Genomic DNA, 22,016 nt, shown 5'->3' with positions numbered 1-22,016 from the left:
GCTTGTCGTCCTGCGCCCTCCCCGTGAATGAGGGGGGGAGTTTTGTCATTGCCAATTAAACTTCGCTCTGGCTTTTAAAATGGGGGCAGGGAACCGGAGCCGGCTGGGACCGCTCGCCCCAAGGGGCTCGGCTTAGCTACTACCCAAGTTCTGCTTCCCTTTCCCCTTCCTGCGGCGTGTCCCTTTCTGCCCAGCTCCCAGGCGGTGTGCAAAACCAGGGCTCGGCAAGGAGGCCCTTGAGTGTTGGGACAGAGCGCCCCGGCGGCGGGCAAACGGCAATTAACCCCCCTACTTTCCTTTTTGCTACACTGCTTTTCGAAGGGAAGAGTGGAGGGAATTCCCGAGCAGATGCAAAGCGATGGGGGGGGGGGGGGCAGAGACTATATTTACACTCCCTCTTCTCCTAGGAAAAAGCTCAAATCCTTCCATGTGTCTTGGCCTCCGGACACAAGCTGCCCTTGCTTTCTCTGCTCCCCTTAAGCGGGCATACAACATGATTTCACCCCAGTTACACACACTACTGCCTCAAGTCACAGCCTTGATTAAACTGTCCCTAGCCCTGATTGACTTCCTCCCCCGTCAAATTAGGATCCAGACCTAAAGAAGAGCTCTCTGTGTATAAGCCCAGAGCTGCTCTCTTTCATCAACAGAAATTGGTCCAATAAAATATATTCTCTCACCCATCTTGTCTCTACTGTCCTGGGACCAACACAGCTACAACAATGCTGCATACAAATTATGATCCATTCAGTTTGTGAAAAGCATACATAATATTCCTGAAAGAGCTGTTGGATCTAATACCATCCTGGCTTCTCCAAAAGGGGTAAGGGGGAAAGGAGGGAGAGAAGAGATTTAAAAAAAATAATTGTCACTTGTTTGTTTCATGCTGTTCAAAGCAGTTTAAAGGTTTAAGTATAAACACATCTTACTCTAGCAGTGTCTGCACTCAGACAAATCCCAAAGTGATTCACTGTGATCTTTCTTGTGAAGAAACTGTGCGTGGTTCAGTGGAAACTGTTTCCTGCCACTTTTGCTTAAAATAACAATGTGCTGATTTTTCAAAAAGAATATTATAAATGATCGGTAATCCTAAGTTTAGTTTCTGTGTAACACTGTTTCCCTTATGACTTAGATCAAGGAGGATATTCAAGCCACAGCAAAGCCTGGTTTTACTTGTAATGATTGGAACCAGAGCCAGCTTAGTTCTTGACCTAAGATGCCAGAAAGAGGGGTAGTAACTCCAGAAGGGAAAGTGGTGCTGAAATCTGAACAAAAATGTCAAGGCCTGAATACTATTTCCATCATTGCCTCTGAGTTTGCACTTTACAGTCACAGTGGGGTTTCCTGAGCTGTAAAAGTATGAAAACTAAACTCTTCAAACATAGTATTATAAGGTAAATCCTTATAAATGTAAATCTTTGAAGATCAAGTCTTTTGATTCTTTCTAAGCACTGTTTGCCATAGGAAGTTTAGTAATATATTTATTAAATACACTGCAAAAGTGGTTAGTCAAATAAATTCCTAATTACTTGATTTCTTGACTTACCTGTAACTTGGTCATAGTTTTTATACTTTTTCAGTTGGTACAGTTAAGAGTTTTCTGTCTAAATGTTGGTTGGTTCTAACTGTAGTTAGATACCAATATTACAAAAACATTAAGATACACTTTTGTGATAAACAAAATTGATGATTCCAAAACTTAGTGTAAACGTGAACTACATAATGGTGAATAGATTTTTTTTTTAATAAGGGTCTCTTCTTACAAAGTTTAAAACTATTAACTTTAAAATAAACCAACTTATTGTCAGCAACTCACACAGAGCTAGTGTTAAGAATTAAGTATCAGGCACATTTAAGTTCTTGTTTGGTTTTAAAGCACTAAAGATGAACCCCAACAAAATAATAATTTAAATCCTCTGTTGCATGTTTGTTTCATTTTTCTGCTAATACGTGATTCTTTTTAGGGACCTTAATGGAAATAATATCACAAGAATCACAAAGACTGACTTTACTGGCCTAAGACACCTTCGAGTCCTGTAAGTTCTCGTTGTTACTTTATGCTGTTATGGTGTGTGTTAAAATTACATGATGTAGGTTAGACTTTAAATTTTCAAAAAGTTCTTTTAGCTTTTAAAAAGTAAAGCTGTATATTTTACCACATTTAACTTCTATGCTGCAGCATCTGAACTTAAAATAAATGGGGGCGGAGAAAAGCAATTATGGGGTGACAAAAAAGTTTGGAAAATGCCACAGTAGCAATTTTATATGTAGCCTCTAGTGATTTGTACACTTCCCTTAAAATTACAAATATAGCAAAATAAGTTGAGGCTTTAAATTGGTAGTTTACAAATGCATGAAAAGGGAAATCTTGTATTTTGGTTAAAATTAATTGAAAAGAAACTAGCTGAGTAGACCGCTAGTTTAGGATTATTAAAACATATAGCTGAGTATACACATGTTCAATTTCAAACTGGTGCAAAAGGAAATTCATGAAATGAAAGAAAATGGAAAGTATTTCTTAACCAAAGACAAGCAATATCTATATCTAATCCCAACTCTTCAATTTAAAAATGTTTGCTTTTTCAGAAACTAAAACAATAGGTATTGTATCTTTCTGGATGGATTTTTTTAGTCTGGATAGCTTCACGTATATTGTTTAAAGGTCTTTACATTAACTTTTGCTGGTTATAAATTGATTAAATGTGACTTAAGTAAACTGTAATTGTGATTACTGCTATTTTATTCAGTGAAGCTAAATTATTCCTTGGGACTGAATTGTCATAAGTGGAACAATTTTAAGTCTAGAGAAAAATTGTAACCATCTTTTGTTTTAATTATACCTTTTAGATCAAAATACAAATGCTGATGTGTGGTGTTGTGGACATATTTCTACATATTTTCAGTTGATATATAGGTGTATAAACAGAATTGTGAAATATCCACTGAATAATTATCTTTTTATTTTCCCTACAAACTGTAGATCAGTTGTACGATATATTTAATTGGAGTTTTATATCATTGCTCCTTAGTAAATGGTATATTTTCTTACCCATGATCTTAATGTTCTTGAGCAGGTTTAAGATCTGCTTTTATGGTTTCCTTTAATGATGAAGAGACTGAGTCCGTGTCTCTCCCCCCTCCCCCCCCGTTTGTGCACATGTGCCCCCAATGGAGTGACAGGGGTTCTAAATATATTAAATTGGATGTGAAATCTCACTCTGGAATAAGAATTGTAGAGTTAATAAAGGTGAAATGATTGCAAGCTGCCAGTTTGTGAAGTACAGCAATAGCAGGTTTTAATGCAGTCATAATCATAAAGCCGTTAAAACTCACTATATATATTCTACGTTTCAGTCAGCTCATGGAAAACAAGATTAGCACTATTGAAAGGGGAGCATTCCAGGATTTAAAAGAGCTGGAGAGGCTGTAAGTATTTTTAATTCCAAACATATGACAACATAACTTCTTATAATTTTGTCATTTCACTTGTCTTTCAGGGCACTAGATCTTTGATTTTTATAGTCACTCTTGAAATGTTTGAGAAACAAGAGCCCTAGGCAGTTTTCAGAGAGTACTTACAATGGGTGGAAAATCCTGGCTAAATACTCTGAAGAAAACTGCAATTTACATTTTGAATCTAAAGATAACTTCATGAACACTAAAAAAATAGTCTGCTTTGAATGCACAAGTACTTACGTACATAACTTTTTTTTCCCACATGGAGCATGAAACTTTAAAGTTTTTTTTTCCCTCTAACCTCCCCCCCCCCCCTTTCTTTTCCTTGAGACAAAAGGTGAGATTTTAGTCTTGGTGAAATTTGAGTGTTCACAACGTTGTGTAGGAAGAAACTTTATAATATTTACTTGATGCAAAGTGTGTTTTCTGTTCTTACAATATGGAGAAAAATGCTCAGCATGTGCATTCCTCTACCTCTGTTTTGTACAAAATAATAAAATTTGTTGAAACTCTCTCCAGACAAAATATTTTTAAATGAGCAGTATATTATTTATTGGGTTCTGTTCCCTTAAAATACTTAGCTTTGCCATCTTTAAAAGCTGATGAATGGGTGGGGGGGGTGGGGGGGAGAGAGTCACAAAACACTCAGGAGAAGCAGAAGTATAGAGATGGTAAGCAAAATACAGATGTCCTCATTAAGAATAGTAAATAGAAAGCTGAGCTCTGTTTTTCTTTAAAATGTATTCGCTTTTTGCATTGCTAGCTTTTTACAAGTTTCCAGTGCAAACTTTCCCAGGATACTACTTTTGGATGCTGTATATGAAAACAGTTAGTTGTAGAAATGTATGGATTATGTTGTGTACAATATTGTATCTCTAAGGGTAAGATGCCTTTAGTGTATTAAAATTCTAATAATCTGTAGAATGGGGTAAAATATTGTACACTCTGTACGTGCTGAATACACTACAATAGATGTGTGAGCATAGTTTAGTAATACAGCAAACTACTTTGCTTTTTAAAACATGGGGCCCAATTCTGAAGGATCAGGCCCCGTATTTTATGGCTTCTTTTTAAAAGTACACTTTTGGGGTTTGATTTAGCCTTTCACCAGTGTAACCCTACCAACCTCTGTGGAGTTATTCCTGATTTACACAGTATAAGTGAGAAATTCAGCTCACATGTCTTCCTGATTTGTTTCATGCTCTGTATCCTTGTCTGGTGTCTGTAATATTTAAAGTAATTTCATGTGAATACAAACATAAGGCTAGTGATGATCTTCTAACTTGTTAGTCAAAAGTTGACTTAGCAGCTATCCGTTTAACTGTAGAAATCCATTGATTACATAGGTTTTGATGAAGTATGTAGTTTTTGGTTCCTTGTAAGGAATGATTTGTTTCAGAGTAGCATCCATGTTAGTCTGTATCTGCAAAAAGAAAAGGAGTACTTGTGGCACCTTAGAGGCCAACAGATTTGAGCATAAGCTTTCGTGAGCGACAGCTCACTTCCAATGAAGTGCGCTGTCGCTCACGAAAACTTGACTAACCAATTTATTTGAGCATAAGTTTTCGTGAGCGACAGCGCACTTCATTGGAAGTGAGCTGTCGCTCATGAAAGCTTATGCTCAAATTTGTTGGCCTCTAAGGTGCCACAAGTACTCCTTTTCTTTTTGTAAGGAATGAGTTTCCCGCCAGCACCTGCAAAGTGAAAATGCTATCATGTAACAATTTTGCTGCTCTGTCAGAAATTTGTAATGTGTTCTGACTAGTATATTTGAGAACTGAATAGTCAAGTTTTTTCAAAGCAATCGAAAAAAACCTATAATTTCCTTTCTTAATGCCTTATTTTATAAAGGAACTTGTATCTTTAAAAATGTGTTAGAATTTTATACAAGGTCAAGGGGCTAGTAAACCCTAGAACTTCTGCTCTTATGATATGAGAGGTAATATGCAGAACATATATTTAAAATATTCCTAAATCTGTTTTCTGGACCTTAACCTCAGAAAATGGAACAGCAGTATAGGTTGTACTGTAAGATTGAAATATTCATACTTATCCTTAGTCAAAGACCTCAGAAGGTCAGTGTCTTAATAATTGATTTGATGTTACTCAACTAATAAACTCAATGAATTGTCTACAGTCAAAGTAGTTCATAATTCTACTCATTCCTGAATATCCTATAGTAAGGATCCTTCTTATGGTAAACTTAATTAGCTCTTTGAAATATTATTTTTATTTTTGTGCTACATTCCTTGAAAATCTTCTCCAATATAAGACTCTTAAATACAAAATCATGATGTGTTTAATTTTGATCAGTGAGTCTGACTTCTTTTAAATGGATTAACTGATGTTACCTGTGTGAGCACCAGGAATAAGAATCTAAATATTTGATAGAATGTAAAATATAAGTTTCTTTGCTTTGGAATATTAAGCAAATTCTTACAAACGTTAACATGGTTATTTAAGTTTTTAATCAATGAAAATGATTTTTCAAGACAGGTGCAACTAACATCCAGGTATTGGTTTTTTTTAACTGTGAGGTTTTGTTTTATGATGACACTTTTCAAGTAACAAACTGGGACCTTTGTATTTCTTTTACTAAACTTAGTTAGATACATTTCCCAATTAGATACTATATTGTCCTCTGTCTGAAAGCTTTTACTTCTCTAATGGTATTAGGTTTTTTCTATTCTGCTGCAGTCCAGTCAGATGTTTTGAGGTGGGTTGTAGTTTTGAATGAAACTAATATATATGCAGGATCTCTTTAAATCACCCCAGCTGTTGGCTAAGAGCAAATATTTCATATTTGTGAGGAAAAGCTGAGAAAATTCCTTTTGTTTACAACTGCCAAGTCCATCTGATGGAGGCACATTGTTATCTGACAGCCAATTAATCTCCTTGGGATTCTGGAATCCCAAACCATTTCTTAGGAAACTTATGGATACTCTCGTCAAACGTTTCCCTTTTCATACATAAAATAGCGAGGCTGTTGTGTTTAAGGATGCATAATCTTTAAATGTAGAATGCCACATTTCTTAGTGAGCAAGCCTAGCTACTGTCAGATCATTTTTGATGTAATATACCGGTTTTAATATTGTGAACAAAGTGCCTCCGAGCCATTGGCTGTGGCTTACTTTTAGTTTGTTTATAAGCTAGTTACATAAACATAGATATCATCTGTGTCAAATGTAATGTCTTTTGGTTGTGCTAAAGTTTTTAATGAGAATTCCAAATATTACATATAAGATATATTAAGTAATTATCTAACGATTTACAAAGAGGATCACCCTCTCTTCTTCCCTTCCCCAGATAAATAAATCTCCAGATCCTCTGAAATATGAGCTGCTCAACTCGAACTTGCAGACCAATAGTTTCATAAATACTCCTTATGCAAATGAACCCATGTCTTCCATGGAGTTGCTTGGGAGAGTAAGGACTGGTGTGAGTACTATTTTGCAGGTTCATTTCTGCAAGGTGCTGATACCCTTGTATCCCATTGACATAACTGGGAGTTGAAGGCACACAGCACTTTGCAGAATCAAACTTTGTGTGGAGAAGAGCAAAGGGAAAACATTCCATTTCTTGAGCCCTTTCTAAAGCAAAAACAAAATAAACTACCAATGAAGTGTCAATACAATTGTAGATTAAATAACATCTTGATTTAAACAGTTAAGAACTTATTTCCAGCCGTAATACAGTTTCATTTAATAAGAAATAACATTGTCGTATAATATTATGCACATATGGTGTTATGTACAAACCTCTAACAAGACCCCCATTTACGTTTTGGAAAGTTAACTATAAATTCTGTGGCATTCTAGTGGACATTTCATGACCGCGTCAGACTTAAAAATTGTTTTTTGTTTAAATAAAAATGAATTAGTCATTAGAGTAGTCCCATCTTTTTATATTAAATGCAGTTTATTTTATGCCATCTCTGCATTCTTGGTTCTCAGTTGGCTACAGATATTTGTACTGATAATGCCTAACTGCACTATAGAATCTAATGGGGCAAGGGAGTAATAGAAACTGAACATTTTAGCAGTTAGGAGGGGACATGGAGCTTTTGGTCCGGAAAGCCTGAGAGGAGGGAGTTAAGGATTGTGAGGTAAGCACCTTAACTGGATGTTTCTGCTCAAGTGATAAGCAGGGAAATAGTTAACTGTTGATATGGAAACTGTTGTTTTAGGCATCAGTGTTCACAGACCATTTTGATTAGGGCAGTTTATGCCTCTCGGCCATTGTTTCAGGGATATGAACAAATTCAGGAAGAAATTACCACACCTGGTAACACTCGATTCATGTTTACAAATATAAGGGCTAGAAATGTTTGAATGGTACCTAGAAACCCCTTAATTATGTGAGTAGCCCCACAAATGTCAGTAGGACCAGTTGAAGAGCATGGGGGCCAGAGTGTGGAGCGAAAGGAGCATGTGAGAGGATCAGAATCTGGCCTATAGAGGGTTTTTTAATGGAATACTTGAATTATGGAGCTCAATTATGTACCAAGGAGTAAACTCTGGACACTTCCGTTGCCGAGGAAGAGGTGTAAATTGCTAACAATCACTTTCTCTAGGCCTGTATTAAAGAATAATCAAAAGTGTTCTGTGTAGATTTTTTTTTGGCTTTGTTTTTTATCGCGGTAGTAGAAAGAATGCAAGACGAATAAGTAGAGCAAGACTTCATCTTCCAACAGGCAACTGTCTAGTGTTCTTTTATTGAGATTTACTGACCAAAATGGAAAACTAGGAAAGATCATGATCAAGTCATGCCATATGTCCAGAGGATGTCTTCCATGGGTGAGGAAATGCTCACTGGGGGAAGCAGCAGGCTGCTGAGAGGAGAATTGGTGGTTATGACTTCTCCCCTTTCTGAAGATGTAGTGCAGAATGTGAGGGGCAGAAGTACTCCTTTAAAATGACAATGCAAACACTTATGCACATTCATAACTTGAGCTGCATGAGTCAATTGACTTCAAGGGAGTACTCATGTGAGTCAGGTTACGTGAGTGCATAAACGTTTGCAAGACCAAGTGTTGAAACATAAGATGCAAACTCAAAGTACTGCTAGCTCAGACATTTTAGAAATCACTTGTATTTGCATAGGAGTTGTCGATAGCACTTTATGTAGAAAGAAACCACTGAATGATGTTTTGCTACTAAACTTAACTGTCTTCATAATCTAGGATGCAGTCTGTTCACTCTAATTTGTCTTGTAACAGTAAAGTTTTAAATATGATTGTTTAAAAGTTTGAATGAAGAAATTTCAAACTTTTATGTTCACTGAACTTCAATAATATGTTTTTTACATTTTATATATTCTGTATTTCAGTCTTGGGAAAGATTAAGTTAAAGAGCTAAATATTCTGTTTTGTGGCAGATTTCATTCAGTTATTTCTAGAGTAACAAAAGTGGTAGAGAACTACTTAAATCAAAGTGTGTGCATGCGTTCAGTTATGTTAGGGAATTGTGTATTTGATGTAAATCTGCCTGTAGTTGTCTACTCAGTGTAATACCATGGAAAGGAGAGGTGGTGGGGGAGTAGCTTTTTCTAAGAACAGGCTACTTGAGAACTAGTGATGAAGGCAGCACTTACATGAAAACTTGAGGGTTTGACCCAGTAGTACTAAGTCACTACAGTTTTTAGTTCATGTTCTGGACAAATAACTTTAAATTTGTAGATGTTCAGATACCATGGTGATGTATGAGGCATTGTCGCATACATTATTTCAGGTACACGCTTAGCTGTAAGGAAAAAGTAGGATTTCCTTTGAAGAACATTACTTCGCTCTATTCCATAGTTTTATCAGAAGAAAAATTGTAAAATTGTGACAAGTTTACAGCTTGTATAACAAGGGTGTAATTCTAACTTCAAATGTATGGCTTTATATCACTGAATTTTAAAATTCTGATATTGCACAAAGGTCTTTGAGTGCAGTAGCAGAATCTTCAAGATATGAAATATGGACAAGAGTATCTTGTCTGAGACTAGAATGGAGCCCCTAAAATATAATGCATGTGGACTGCATTAGGAGGTATTGCATTGTACAGGCATAAAATTGAGTTTTCATATAACCTTTAAAAATACATGATTCAAGTGAAAATATGACTTTGTAAAAACATGATTAATTCAAATAAATAGGAAAGTTTCTTAATAGTATAAGATGAAAACAAGCCCCGGTTGGTCAATATCAGCTGTTGGAACTGAATCAGTGAGGGGTAGTCATCAGAACATAGACTGTGAAACGTGTAAGATCCATGATAAGCTATGTAGACCCCTAACTATTCTTATTTGGCTTGCAGAGTTTATAAGGTTTGGGCTGTATGTCTCTTGCAAGGGTCCCAAAATATCTGAGGCCACATTATTAATGGAGAAATACTTGATGTAGTACCTAATACTTTATTATATTTTTTGTTTTTTTTAATATGCAGGAGTATGTGTCTCCTCCAGACACCTCTCCCCCAATATGTGGAGCTGGAATAGAAAGCTGATTCAGGTCACTGCATTAGGGGAATTAATGTAGTGAGTTTTCATAGTAACAGTCATGACTCTAGCACTGCTAACTAGTATTACATTCGCAACCATGATAATGGGCACAGGCTAAAGAGTGTATATATACTAGCCTTTCTTTGGGTATTGATCTATGATACAAGTTTGAAGTTTTTATCCGTGGTATTTGAGTTGTGATAGATGAAGAGTAATATAATTTCCAAAAGAGGAAAAACTGGTGGTATTCTAAGTACCATAAACAGTATTGACAACTCCAAGCATTCATTAATCAGACTCCAAGAGAGTTTTAAGATTACATTTTTGTTTTTAATTGGCATTTTGAGTTTTGAGACTTTATAATTAATGTTTCAAGAATTTTAGCCCTTTTGATTCCAGAGAGACTTGTTTTCCAATGAAAGGTGAAATTCTTACATAATCCCATGACTCCAGGATCTGGGGCTTTAGGGAAAAAACAAATATAGCAAAATTTGCAATACAATTGCAAGAGTCAGCAATGCTGTGTAACTAAAAGCAGCTTTTCTGATTAACCTCAAACTTACAACCAATCTCGAAATAAGCATAAACATGAAATTCCAGAGGGAAAGGAGATTGTGTAGTTTGGTGATGGTGGTGTAAGTCTCCATTCTAACCCCAGTATTGCTGTTTTGCAGACTTAATCATTGAGTCACTACTCCAGCTTTTATAATTCATGTGACTACTGTGATGTTAACTAAATGTCTTTGTTTCACTTTTTTGCCGTAAGAGGCATATCGTGCTACCTTTTTCAGATAGTCCTCAAATAGTCCCAAGAAAATCAACTCCCTGTGGAGTAAGGCACTACTCAGTGTGAGAGGTAGGGCTGGCCCTAAAACTATTGCCTGAAAGGAAGTTGCACTGGATATTTGTTTTGTAGTAGCAAAACTTTATTTTGAACTAGATTTTACATTCACTGAACAGTGAGATTGCATTTTTCCCCTTAGTGCATTATACATAGGTGAGATGACACTTCAGTGCTGGCAACTCTCTTTTTGTAAAGTAAAAAGCAATACAGTTTCAGACCCCAGAACTGTGTATTTTGGAAACTTTACTTCTGGGGTCTTTCTCTCTCTATTTTAGAGTTTAAGTGGCTATATAAACACTCATTTGGCTAGCAGTCTGGTAAATGTCAGTGTTCAAAGAGGTAGTATTTCCATGCATCTGTTGTAGGTAGCACAAGAGTAATGAGCTCAGGTATGGAATATGTTGCTGAACAGGCTTGAAGGAAAAAAGTTATTCCTTCTTCATCAGGGATGTGGCAAATCCTTCTCCTAGCTAATCTTACATAGTTTAAGGGCAACACTTAGCACATTCCTTATCTTGGAGCAGGGAGGAGACCAGGAAGCCTGGGGTGCTAATCACTTAGCAAAGGAATGTAAATTCCATCTTACAAGAATTGTAGGAATTATACTATGACAAGTTTCAGAGTAGCAGCCCTGTTAGTCTGTATCCGCAAAAAGAAAAGGAGTACTTGTGGCACCTTAGACTAACAAATTTATTTGAGCATAAGCTTTTGTGACCCTCAGCTCACTTCATCAGATGCATCAAATAAATTTGTTAGTCTCTAAGGTGCCACAAGTACTCCTTTTCTTTTTGAGGAATTATACTGAGGCACCTGTATTTGTGGGTTTTTAAAATTACTACTAGAATTATCCTATGTTAAGATTTTTGGAGTTGCTTTAGCAATACTTTCAGTATCTACAGTATTCCTAATAATGGAATATTAAATAGTGGCCAAAGCATTTAAATACCTTTTAAACATTTTATTATAATAGGTTTTTAAATTCAGATTAATATAATTTTTACTTCAGAATAATACAAAATGCTGTTACAGTAAAATCATCTCTTTGGAAATGTTATGAACTGTTAATGTAAATTTTCCATGTTACTGTTAGCTGTACATTTTATTCATCTCAGAGTCTCGTTTCTCATGGGACTCTTTTTATAGGTCTAGAAGTCAAATTGCAGTGAGAAGTTCTGTTTGCTCTTTGCAGACCTTTTTACAAATTCCAAGTCAGGAAGGCTGTTTATTTTTCCCACATCTGTTTTGTGCTCATCTTTTGTGGCAGTGTTTGCTGGATGCTCTCCTTTTTTTTAATTCCTCTGAAATGGGTAGTTTGCACTGTTGCAACATTTTAAAATCATCTCTGGCTCTTCAAAAACATATTGTTTAGTTTTGTTTAAAACTTGTACATTACTCCAAAATATTGCTTATTTAAGTGAGTTCTAGGCACAGAACTTAAAATTCCTGGAGAACTTTGCTGCAAAGAAGTATTAGTTGTACTTTGTATAGCTGACACTTAAATCTGTTCAATATGTACTGCTTTAATGTTTCTACTCAGAATATTTACTCGGCAAAAAATAAGGCTGTTTGCATGCTTTTCAGGACAACAATGTAGAAACATTACAGTGCAATTCCCTATTTAAGATTAAAAAATTTCCACTGTATCCTTCTCCATATTTTTATCTGCAATTCCTATTTAGATTTTTTTTCCCCCAAAACCAGTGCATGGGAACTTGCCTGAATGACTCTTATTCAGGCCAGTGACTCATAACATTACATTCCCTCACACCATTGGGAAGAAACTTTTTCCTACAGGTAGATTTCTCCACCCCCCCCCCTTTACCCCCTCCCCCCATTAGGGGGATTTCTTCTACCATCCTTTGCAACATCTGCTGCTAGCCACTGTTGAAGGGTTATCTGCAGCACTTGGGCAAGCATGCATGCAAAAGTAAAGGTGTGTGTGTTGTATGCAAAAGTATCCTGGGGACTCAGGCTTACAACTTTATTCTTCCGAGGACTTTAAGGTTGTCTCCAAATGCTGTCATCCTCTCCTCTCCTCTCTCTGAAAATCTGTCCTGATCTAGATAAACCCCATGTGCATCTCAGTCACCTGGCATGTATTGTATTTGTAGCTTGCTTTCCTCTGCTTCCCTGACTCACTTCTTCCCGCCCTCCCCACCCCCTGCATCCACCACCCATAATGCTGCTGTCCTTGCCTGATATTTGATCATAGTACACCATTTTTTTGAGTTGGGGCTCTAGCCTGAGCCTGAATGTCTACACCACAATTAAATAACCTCATAACCCAAGCCCAAGTAAACTGATGCAGGCCAGTCACAGGTGTTTAATTGCAGCATAGACATATCCTTAAGGTACATTTCCACTGCAAAATAAATAAAACCAGCAGCAGCTAGTCTTGGAGCCCAGGCCAACTGACTTGGTCTTGTGCTATGGAGCTAAAACTAGCTGTGTAGAAGTTCCCGATTGGGCTAAAGCCCAGGCTCTTGAGACCCACCCTCATCACCAGATTTCATAGCCCAGGCTCCAACCCAAGCTGGAACATCTGTGTTGCTATTTTTATCCCTGCAGCGCAAACAGTTGACCCAGACTGAGACTTTTTGGTGTGTGTAAAATGGAGCCATACCCATGGATAACCTTATACGAAGAAAGCATAGGCCCTGGTATTCAAAGTAGAATTGATTATGTGGGCCTGATTCTTCATTAACTTGCATCTGATTCTATTTGCACCTGTATAAAACACTTCTAATGGAAATTCTGCATTTAAACTGGTGGCAGCGTTACACAGACTTGGCACATGCTCTGCATCATTTTAAAAAAACAACAAAAAAAAATATAGAAAGTGTAAGGTAGTGGAGAATTCGGCCCATGACGTTAAAGGGAAGCTGTACCACTCTTCCTCAGCCCAGCAGTCTGAAATGCAAATCTGAAAACTTTCCAGAATAGCATTTTTGACTACCTACTGTATTAGTAAGCAAGTGAGGTTTGTAACAGTGGCTGTTTGAAAGTCTAGGATATAACAGTAAACTTGTTTCCATCCTGTTTTAATATGGATTGAATAATCAGAATAAACATTTGACAAAACGGATGGATTTTTTGGTTTGCTAAACTAGTATTAAAGCAGTCTGGAACCTAGTTAGTAGTCATTTGCAACAGTGGCTAAAATGAATCCAACAAACGTCTTTCTTCAACGCCACTAGTAGGTGAGGTGTGCCAATTTTAACTTGAGGATTAGGTCCTGTGTTTTCAAGTCGTTACCCTTAATTGGAAGCAACTGCAGGATCATGCTTGTAACTTTCAAATGCTTTTAAATTTATTCGTGGCGAATAGTGTTGACCTTCAGATTTTAAGAACTGAATACTGGTCAAACTATTAGATGTAAGGAAAAAATTGTGAATAGATACATAACCCAGCTAATTGTGAGGATAACCACAGAGCAGATCCAAGGAAATCCTTCCAGGACTCTCTGCAATGAATAATCTCAGATATTTCCTGTGGGCCAGGTAAATGCCTATTTGGAAGCATGCAACCTGCTGACACATCGGTTGTTTGATTAGGAGCAATTTCAGCCATGGATCTCTTGACTTGGAAGTCCTTTCAGAGGGAAATTTGCACACCACATGCTTGTCAGGGATGCTGGTCAGTTTGTGGTGCAGTTGAATCATTAACAGTATAAGATGCTGCCATTTGGGGTCTTCGTAAAACAGAGTTGTTTGCCATGACGGGCAATAGCAAATGCTATAACTTTTTTTCAAGAGGAGGTTTGAATCCCAGGTAATTACCAGTTGCCTTCCTCCTGCAGTGGAATAGAGGCATGCTTGTACACCATTCTCCCAGTTCCCCTGATTCCCAGGATGCTTTCCAAGTTCAAAAGAGAAGGCCGTGATCATTCTGGTGACTCCATTTTGGCCTCTGCCTGACAGATCAATCTTCAGCTGCTGATCTAACTCCTAGACCATCCAGATGTGATTTCAGCCTCTGGATAGCCACATACTTCATCCAGACCCAGCGGCGCCACACCTTAGTGTGGCTGTTCAATGAGCCTGACTGACAGACTGCTCCCTGCAGGTCCAGGAAATCCTGGTACGACGCAGGAAATGATCTACCAGAAAAACACAATGTGGACAACCCAAAAAGCCTTGGACCTACCTAGTCCAGGCCTCTACGAAAGATCCTCTAACTTTATCTAAAACAGGTTGGCCTTTCACTTTCTAATATTCACCTAATACCCCAGCTTGTCACTCACCTGTGCAGTTGTGCTCTGCCTTCTCTCACACCTGAGTTGTGAAGTCCCTTAGAGAACTACTACACCAGGCCTGCCAGAGAACCCACTCCTAGTTGAACCTCAATATAGGCCTCCTGAGACTCGTGGAATCTCCATTTGAGCCCCTGACTGCTTCTTGCCCCATCTCTGTCTTCCTAGTTGCTATCATTTCAGTCAAAGTGACAGCTTCCGGCTCTGACTAAATCTCCCTATAGAGTATTCCATAGGGACAGGGTGATGCTAGGACATAACCTGAAATTCCACCCTAAGGTGGTCACAAAACTTAAAGCGGATGATTCAGCTGATCTGTCTTCTCAAAACCACATTTGGCACTGAGAAAAGAAATTACACACATTAGATGTACCCAGGATTCTGTTTTATTATATTGACAGGAATAAAACATTCAGACTGTTGCCCATATATTTTGAGCTATAGTTGGGTGTTCTAAAGGTCAATCTTTGAGATGAGAAATGCCATCAAAATGGATTACATGGTACGTCTCCTCTGTTACCAGTTTGCTGGTGTGAATCTCTCACCAAATATCCACCAGAGCACAAGCAGCTTCCTCCACTTGCTTCTGAAAAGTGCCAAATATTATAAATCTGTAAGGCAGCAGTGTTCAGTTAACCCACTGATGTATGTTAAATGTTGTCTTGAACTTAGCTGTGAAGTCAGATGCCAAATTTGGAAGAGTAGTCCTACAATCACTGTTCAACTAATACACCTGATACTCCTCATTTCCACTATCCTCAGGGGATACTGCAGTGGAATCCACACTTGACACATACTTGACAAAGAGAATGGTTAATTACCCTTCAGTAACTGTGGTTCTTCTGAGATGTCTTAATCAGTGTCCAACCCGTGTCCTACCTTCCATCCCCATTTTTCAGTCCTCCGCTACCATGAGCTTTGAATTGCAAACAAACTGAGGAAGGGTCGCGGCCACTCTTCCATTTATACTCTTGCACAGGAGCACAAGGAGGTACAGGATAAGTGTGCAGCTCTGATGGTCACTGCTATTAAGCAAACAAAACAAACCGATCTTACATGTATGAAGCACAGGCACACCTACAGTGGGATCCACACTAACATCTGGAAGAACCACACTTTAAATTTAAACTTTCAGAGTCAGATTCCCTTGGGTACTTGTGGCTGTTTTGTTTTGCTCTGCAGGAGCACAAACCAGTTGGAATGTACTAGCTAGTTAAGCAATATTTCTTGCTGTTTGTAGTGTCAGAGCAGCACAAAGTAGATGAAGTGTACATTCCAAATTCCCCTCTCCATCCTCTTTGCCATATTCCTGTGCTTTCCCCTGAGTCCTCAGTTTCACTTTATGCCTTTCCTTTTGAGTACCTCTGAGGGCCAGGTAGTCTACTCTAACAGACATATTTAGCATTAAGGGTAACTTTTTGCTGATCTTCATAATTGAAAGATTCTCTTTCAGTGGAGGCTAGCTCACAATTATCTCCTTTAGCAAAACTCTCAAAGAATTGCTCTCTGAAAATGTCCACCATAGCTTATTGATAAGGGCAACCTGTGGCCTCAATATAAAGATCAACACTGCTGCCTCCTGTTTCCAGTGGGAGTGAGGCCAAATGGCCATCAAGGAAGATACTAGCACCCTCACTGTCAGGAGGCAGAAAGGAGCACAGTAAGGAGCTGAGGAGAAGAGGTGGTTACCATATTTGCTAAGAACAACTTCTTGTAAAAAACAGACCACAATAGGATGTGGCAGCCATTTTGAAAGTGGTTAATTATTTGCATTGCTTTTCAGGAACATTATTCTTCACCAGAGGCTGAAGAATAATGGATAAAAGAGGACTTTGTTTTTGAAAAAGGATATCTATTGCACTATATCTACTCAAGATCCACCTCTGTACTGGTTTGTATAGCTAGAGAATGCCTGGGTTAAGAATTCAGGACAAAGGATTGACAGAGTACTAAATTTCTTACAAGATCCTTTTAAAAAAAATCTGTAAAGCTAATATAAATTCTCAATTTGCTGCTCAAATAGGAAATGCTGTAATTATTGGGAAGACACTATTCTTGTTTTAAGTGTGACATTCAACTCAATCTTAACTATGGATCCATGGCCAGTGTCTCTGTTATATATTGGTATACTTAACAAATTTATCACTCTTATCCTCCCTTTGCCTTATTATCTTTCTCAATAATTAGTGGCCACTCTTCTTAATGTCCAAAAAATTTGAATTGTCAGATCTGTGTAGCACCATTTGTGTCATTTACTTTGTCTATAAAGTACCTCACATATTTTTGAATGCTGTGTGAACTATAAACGCTATTAGCAAGGCTTAAATGCTGAATGTTTGTAAAATGCTTGGAGATCCTTTTATGGAAATCACTGTAAAAGTATAAAGGGTTTTTGTGTTCATTACTTTTAAAATGATATTTGTTGTAAATGTCAGCCTTGTATACTCAAGATCATCACTGGCATGTTGTCTTATTTGCAGTGTCGTAGCCGTGTCAGTGGAGAGGCAAGGAAGAGAGGAGCTTTCTACAGACCTATTCTGGTCTGGTCTGAAGCAGAGCTCTGTGGCACTTGAAAGCTTGTCTCTCACCAACAGAAGATTGTCCAGTAAAAGATATTGCCTCACCCACCTTGTCTGTTTCATCAGACTGATAAACTTTTTTTACAGTAGAAGCCTTGTCATAATATTAATCAATATTATGGCACTGTAAAAACTGGATCTTATTTCTATACTAGTATTGCTATACCTACATTCTAAGTCAGAAATGGAGAAACTGATTCATTATATATATTCTATAATGACCCCAAAATGTGTGACGTGCTTTAAAGAAATGCAAGACTAGAAAACTCTGCCCTGAATAGCTTACAGTCCTAGAAGCTTGATACTACAAGCACTTGAACGCGTGTGTTGTTCTTACTAATGCAAGTTGTTCCATTGATTTTTTTTTATCTATAAATATGGGTTTGCAGGATTAATTCTACAACTTTAAAAAAAACTTCTCTGTTTTTATTTAACCACAGGCCAAACTTCTGTTTGTGCTTCTATTCCCCCGTTATTGCTGCTTGACTTAATACTGAACTGCCACTTTTTAAATAGTTTTATTTTTAACACTTGGCTGTTATGTTTTAATACATTCCTGTTTTCTTTCTATACTCTTCAGGAAGAGTTACGTTTTGTTAACCCTTTCCAATTACAGTATCCCTTCTGTTATGAACTTCATTTTAAAAAAATGAGAGGCACAACTAAAACCACATTTATTTGAAGTTGAAGTGTCAGCTATCCTTTTTTTATGCTTCTGTGCTTATTGTTTTTTGTGAGAATTAAAAGCAGAAGTGCTGAAATACCATGTATGAACCTATTTTGGTAATTCAATACAAAACCTGACTCTGCTTTCCTTGTAAACATATATTGAAGTCAGTGGGAAATTTGGATCACATGAATTGTAGGATCAGAGCTCCTATTTCATAGATCAAGAGTTGTGATGGGTCAGAACTCTTTGCGTTTCTTTCCCCAAATTGAATTTCCACACTTCACTTATCGCTGTGCTAAATTCTGCCCTTCCCACTTTCTCAACGTCTTCCTTCCAAATTCTCCCCAATGTCTTCTGAATGATGCCACGTGAATGTGAAATGTTTTTTAGCCTGTAAAAGTTTGACTGACTTCTCATGCTTGGTTGACTGGAAATAGCTTTGTTTTTAACTTCAGAATTAAGTATCTAGAACTGAACCAAAACTACTGCTTTGGCACTGTTTGTTTCAAAACCAGTTTTATTCAGCAAATTTGCACTTAGGCACTTTGGTCCTGGAAACACTTTTGCATATGCATAACTTTACTTGCATGAGTAGTTCCATTGAACTTGATGGAACTATTTGCTGAGTGCTACTTCAGCAAGTAGTTCCATCAAGTTCAATGGGACTACTCATGGGAGTAGTTGTCCACATGCATTCTTTACAGGATTGGAGCCTTAAACTGTGTTTGGAGCATACACAGTAAGTGAATTAAAGTATGCTGACAAATTTGAAAGGGTTCAGGAAGGAGCAACAAGAATGATTGTCTGGAAAAACCTGTATTACAGTGAGAACTGAAGGTGAATTTAGTTAATTCAAGAAGATTTAGATGTACCTTACAGCAGTCATAACTTCCTAAAGATTTAGAATCTTCTTTTGTGCAAGCACCACTCAACATCTTTTTCAGTCTACTGGTGTCTAGTGACTTACATAATCTTAATGCTAATACCATAAAACAGAGCCTCAGCTAACACCATGCAGGTGTGCAAGTGTAACCTGGGATGAATAAATTGTGAGTCTTTGTAAATTGCAATATAAGGACTAATGCTTGCGAACAAATAGGCTTACCAGTTTGTGTGTCTGGCTTTGCCTATGGCTTTTTTCTTAAATTGTCTTGGACTTCATATATGAATTATTTGACTACCTGATTTGAGGGCTGCTATTGCTCTGTAATCGCAAAAATTATCTTAATTGTGAATCTAAATATATATAGTATAGTAAATCTCTCTATTTATATATATAATGTCATGGTTAAGTTGTAGTTGGCAGTGGATTACCTCCGGCCGTACTACTCTGGGTTTTTAACTTGTCATTTTATAGACTAAGCTGGGTTGATGTTAGTAGCTGAGTGAGACCTCATATGAAGAGATCTCTTCCAGATTCCAGCTACTGTTTTTCCTCCTATATAGTACATGGTGGTTCTTCAGGTCCCTCCACCATGCCAAATGTTCCCATTTACTTTCATAGTCTTATAAGAAACACAATTGTATTCAAAACTATTTAGTGCAAAGTGTAAGTTGATTTTAATTACATGGACGTCAAGAAAGTAAGGTTTCCATGGCAGCCTTATCTCTGCTCCTTTGCCAAGTTGCATTGTGTGGATCTTTAATTACATAACTTGTATGCAGTGATGCATACGTGTGCAATGTATATAATGTGCATTTGGATAATCTTGTTGGCCACAACATGTTTGTATCAACTGCTCCACACTATAGAGATGGCGGAAAAACAGTACCTTTCTGTACTGATTTTTGTTCATATGGTATAGAGTCCCAACTTGGTGATTAAGCTAGACTCCTTAAATTGAAAATAGTCTTTCATAAAATGAAAGGCAAGGTACCATGGGCTGATTACATTTTCTGGTAAAAGTTGAGTAAAAGTTACTTCTGGACCATGTCTCCACTAGTGGACCAAGATTTACATACCTCTTCTGTGCTTTGTTTTCAGTTTGTTATAGCATAGGCATGTTGGTACAAAACATTTGCATTTGATTGCTGTTGCCTTAGTTATAACCTAACTTTTTATTTTTTCTCTCAAAAGGCGTCTAAACAGAAATAATCTTCAGTTGCTTTCTGAGTTGCTGTTTCTGGGGACTCCAAAACTATACAGGCTGTAAGTAGTCAAAATGCATTATTAATTTTGGAAACCTTGCAAGTCCTACATAATGTAGTTTACTTTTATATTTTTATCTATGAGTGGTGGGTGTGTATAGGTGGTATCTTATCTGTCCTTTTCTGAAGTGTGCTGCTTTTTTTACCTTGTCAAGAACAATGTAAGTTATTTCAATTTATTATTTTCTTTGATTACTCTCAGTTGTCAACTGCAGTGTGTGTTTTCATTTTCTATCTCTGATACACAAACTCTGATCTGTCTTTCTCTCTCTCTCTCACACACCCCCCCTTCTAAAAATTTAAATGAGCTTTTGGTGGAAGAATAGGCTGGCTTTTTCCCTAATTTTTTCTTTTTTTTGTCTTTCAACAAAGCACAAAAAAGCCAAAAGTAATGGCTTTAGAAGTGTTGGCCCGGTGATATTACACAAAGGCTGTTCATAATTTTTGTTTCTGGAATATTGTTCTGTATTTATATAAGGCATGTCTTGGACTAAAAACCAGTCCTTTTACTACAGTATATCTGTGTTGCCATCTTACATACCTGTTGCTACACTGGTAACCTACTGTTCTGACAGATTACTAAAATGAAAAGTACAAAATGGTAACCTTTTTAGTTACACTGCACTTTATAAAGCTGCTATTAGTGTTGCTTTTGATTCTATTGTATGGTTATTAATTTAAATTGGAATGTTTCAGCCAATGATGTTCTGGAATCTAGTTTTTCTTTACAATATGAATGTCAAGTAGACTTAAGTTATTTATCTAACACAAAGCAGTCTCTACTGATATATTTTAATAAAATTTCAAGGTAACTTTAATTGCTTTAATCATAGTAGGTAGGACAGAAGAGAACACAGCATGACACTTTAACAGCAAGCTCTGAAAACACAGCACATAATTTGAAGCTTGTTTCAAAGACACATTTTTGATATTTCATTGTAGGCTTCGCATAAGACTGTTCTGCTGGAATTGTTATAGGTTAAATGGACAAAATAGTTTGACAAACTAACATATTCAATTCCTCAGTAAGCAATCAGTAGTCAGGAGGATATATTTTCCTGATTATTCCCTTGTGTGGTTGGAAAATGAGGGAAGATAGGATAGCTATCTGATCAAATTCACTCCAGTTCACAATATTCTTGAAGCTGAAGTTGTTCAGGTAAATTTTCATAATGAAGGTTTCACTTTTGGAAGTTGACTTCTGTTCTAATTTCCTTAAATGATTCATTTGGCTTCCTTTCTAATATGAAATAAGAGTCTTAAAATGGCTAAATTGTACCACATGCATATTATCATATACTTGTCTACTATCTGCCTTTGCTTTTGATGTAAGTTTTTGAATCAAAAGCTTTTTCTGTAAATAAAACACTTGGATTACTAGACAGCAGTATGCTAAGGGGTTCTGCTCTGGCAAATTCCTTCCTTTATCTAACAAAATTAAGTACACACCTCTCAAATATTACAGTATGTGTGCAGTATATATTACAAGTTAGTAATTCAACCATTTTAAAAAAAAATCCCGAGCAAACATGGAAACATTAAACCTGAAATTTTGTACTTCCATATCAGGAAGGGTAAGAGGTA

At 37.1% G+C, this 22,016-nt stretch overlaps 1 protein-coding gene across 13 annotated transcripts in view; it reads left to right on the top strand.

Moving 5' to 3' along the window:
- Positions 1-22,016, top strand: part of SLIT2 (slit guidance ligand 2) — a 424,049-nt gene that overhangs the window by 2,266 nt on the left and 399,767 nt on the right. For all 13 annotated transcript variants that reach the window (XM_073342407.1, XM_073342403.1, XM_073342401.1 and 10 more), the window contains exons 2-4: positions 1,965-2,036; positions 3,355-3,426; positions 20,362-20,433. In XM_073342407.1, the coding sequence (XP_073198508.1) occupies positions 1,965-2,036; positions 3,355-3,426; positions 20,362-20,433 (216 nt within the window). The remainder of the gene's footprint in view (positions 1-1,964; positions 2,037-3,354; positions 3,427-20,361; positions 20,434-22,016) is intronic.

This window comes from Lepidochelys kempii, chromosome 4 (assembly GCF_965140265.1).
Source record: "Lepidochelys kempii isolate rLepKem1 chromosome 4, rLepKem1.hap2, whole genome shotgun sequence".
NCBI classification, from domain to species: Eukaryota; Metazoa; Chordata; order Testudines; family Cheloniidae; genus Lepidochelys; species Lepidochelys kempii.
The sequence above is the reverse complement of the archived record's forward strand: the minus strand, read 5'-3'. Positions and strand labels throughout refer to the sequence as shown.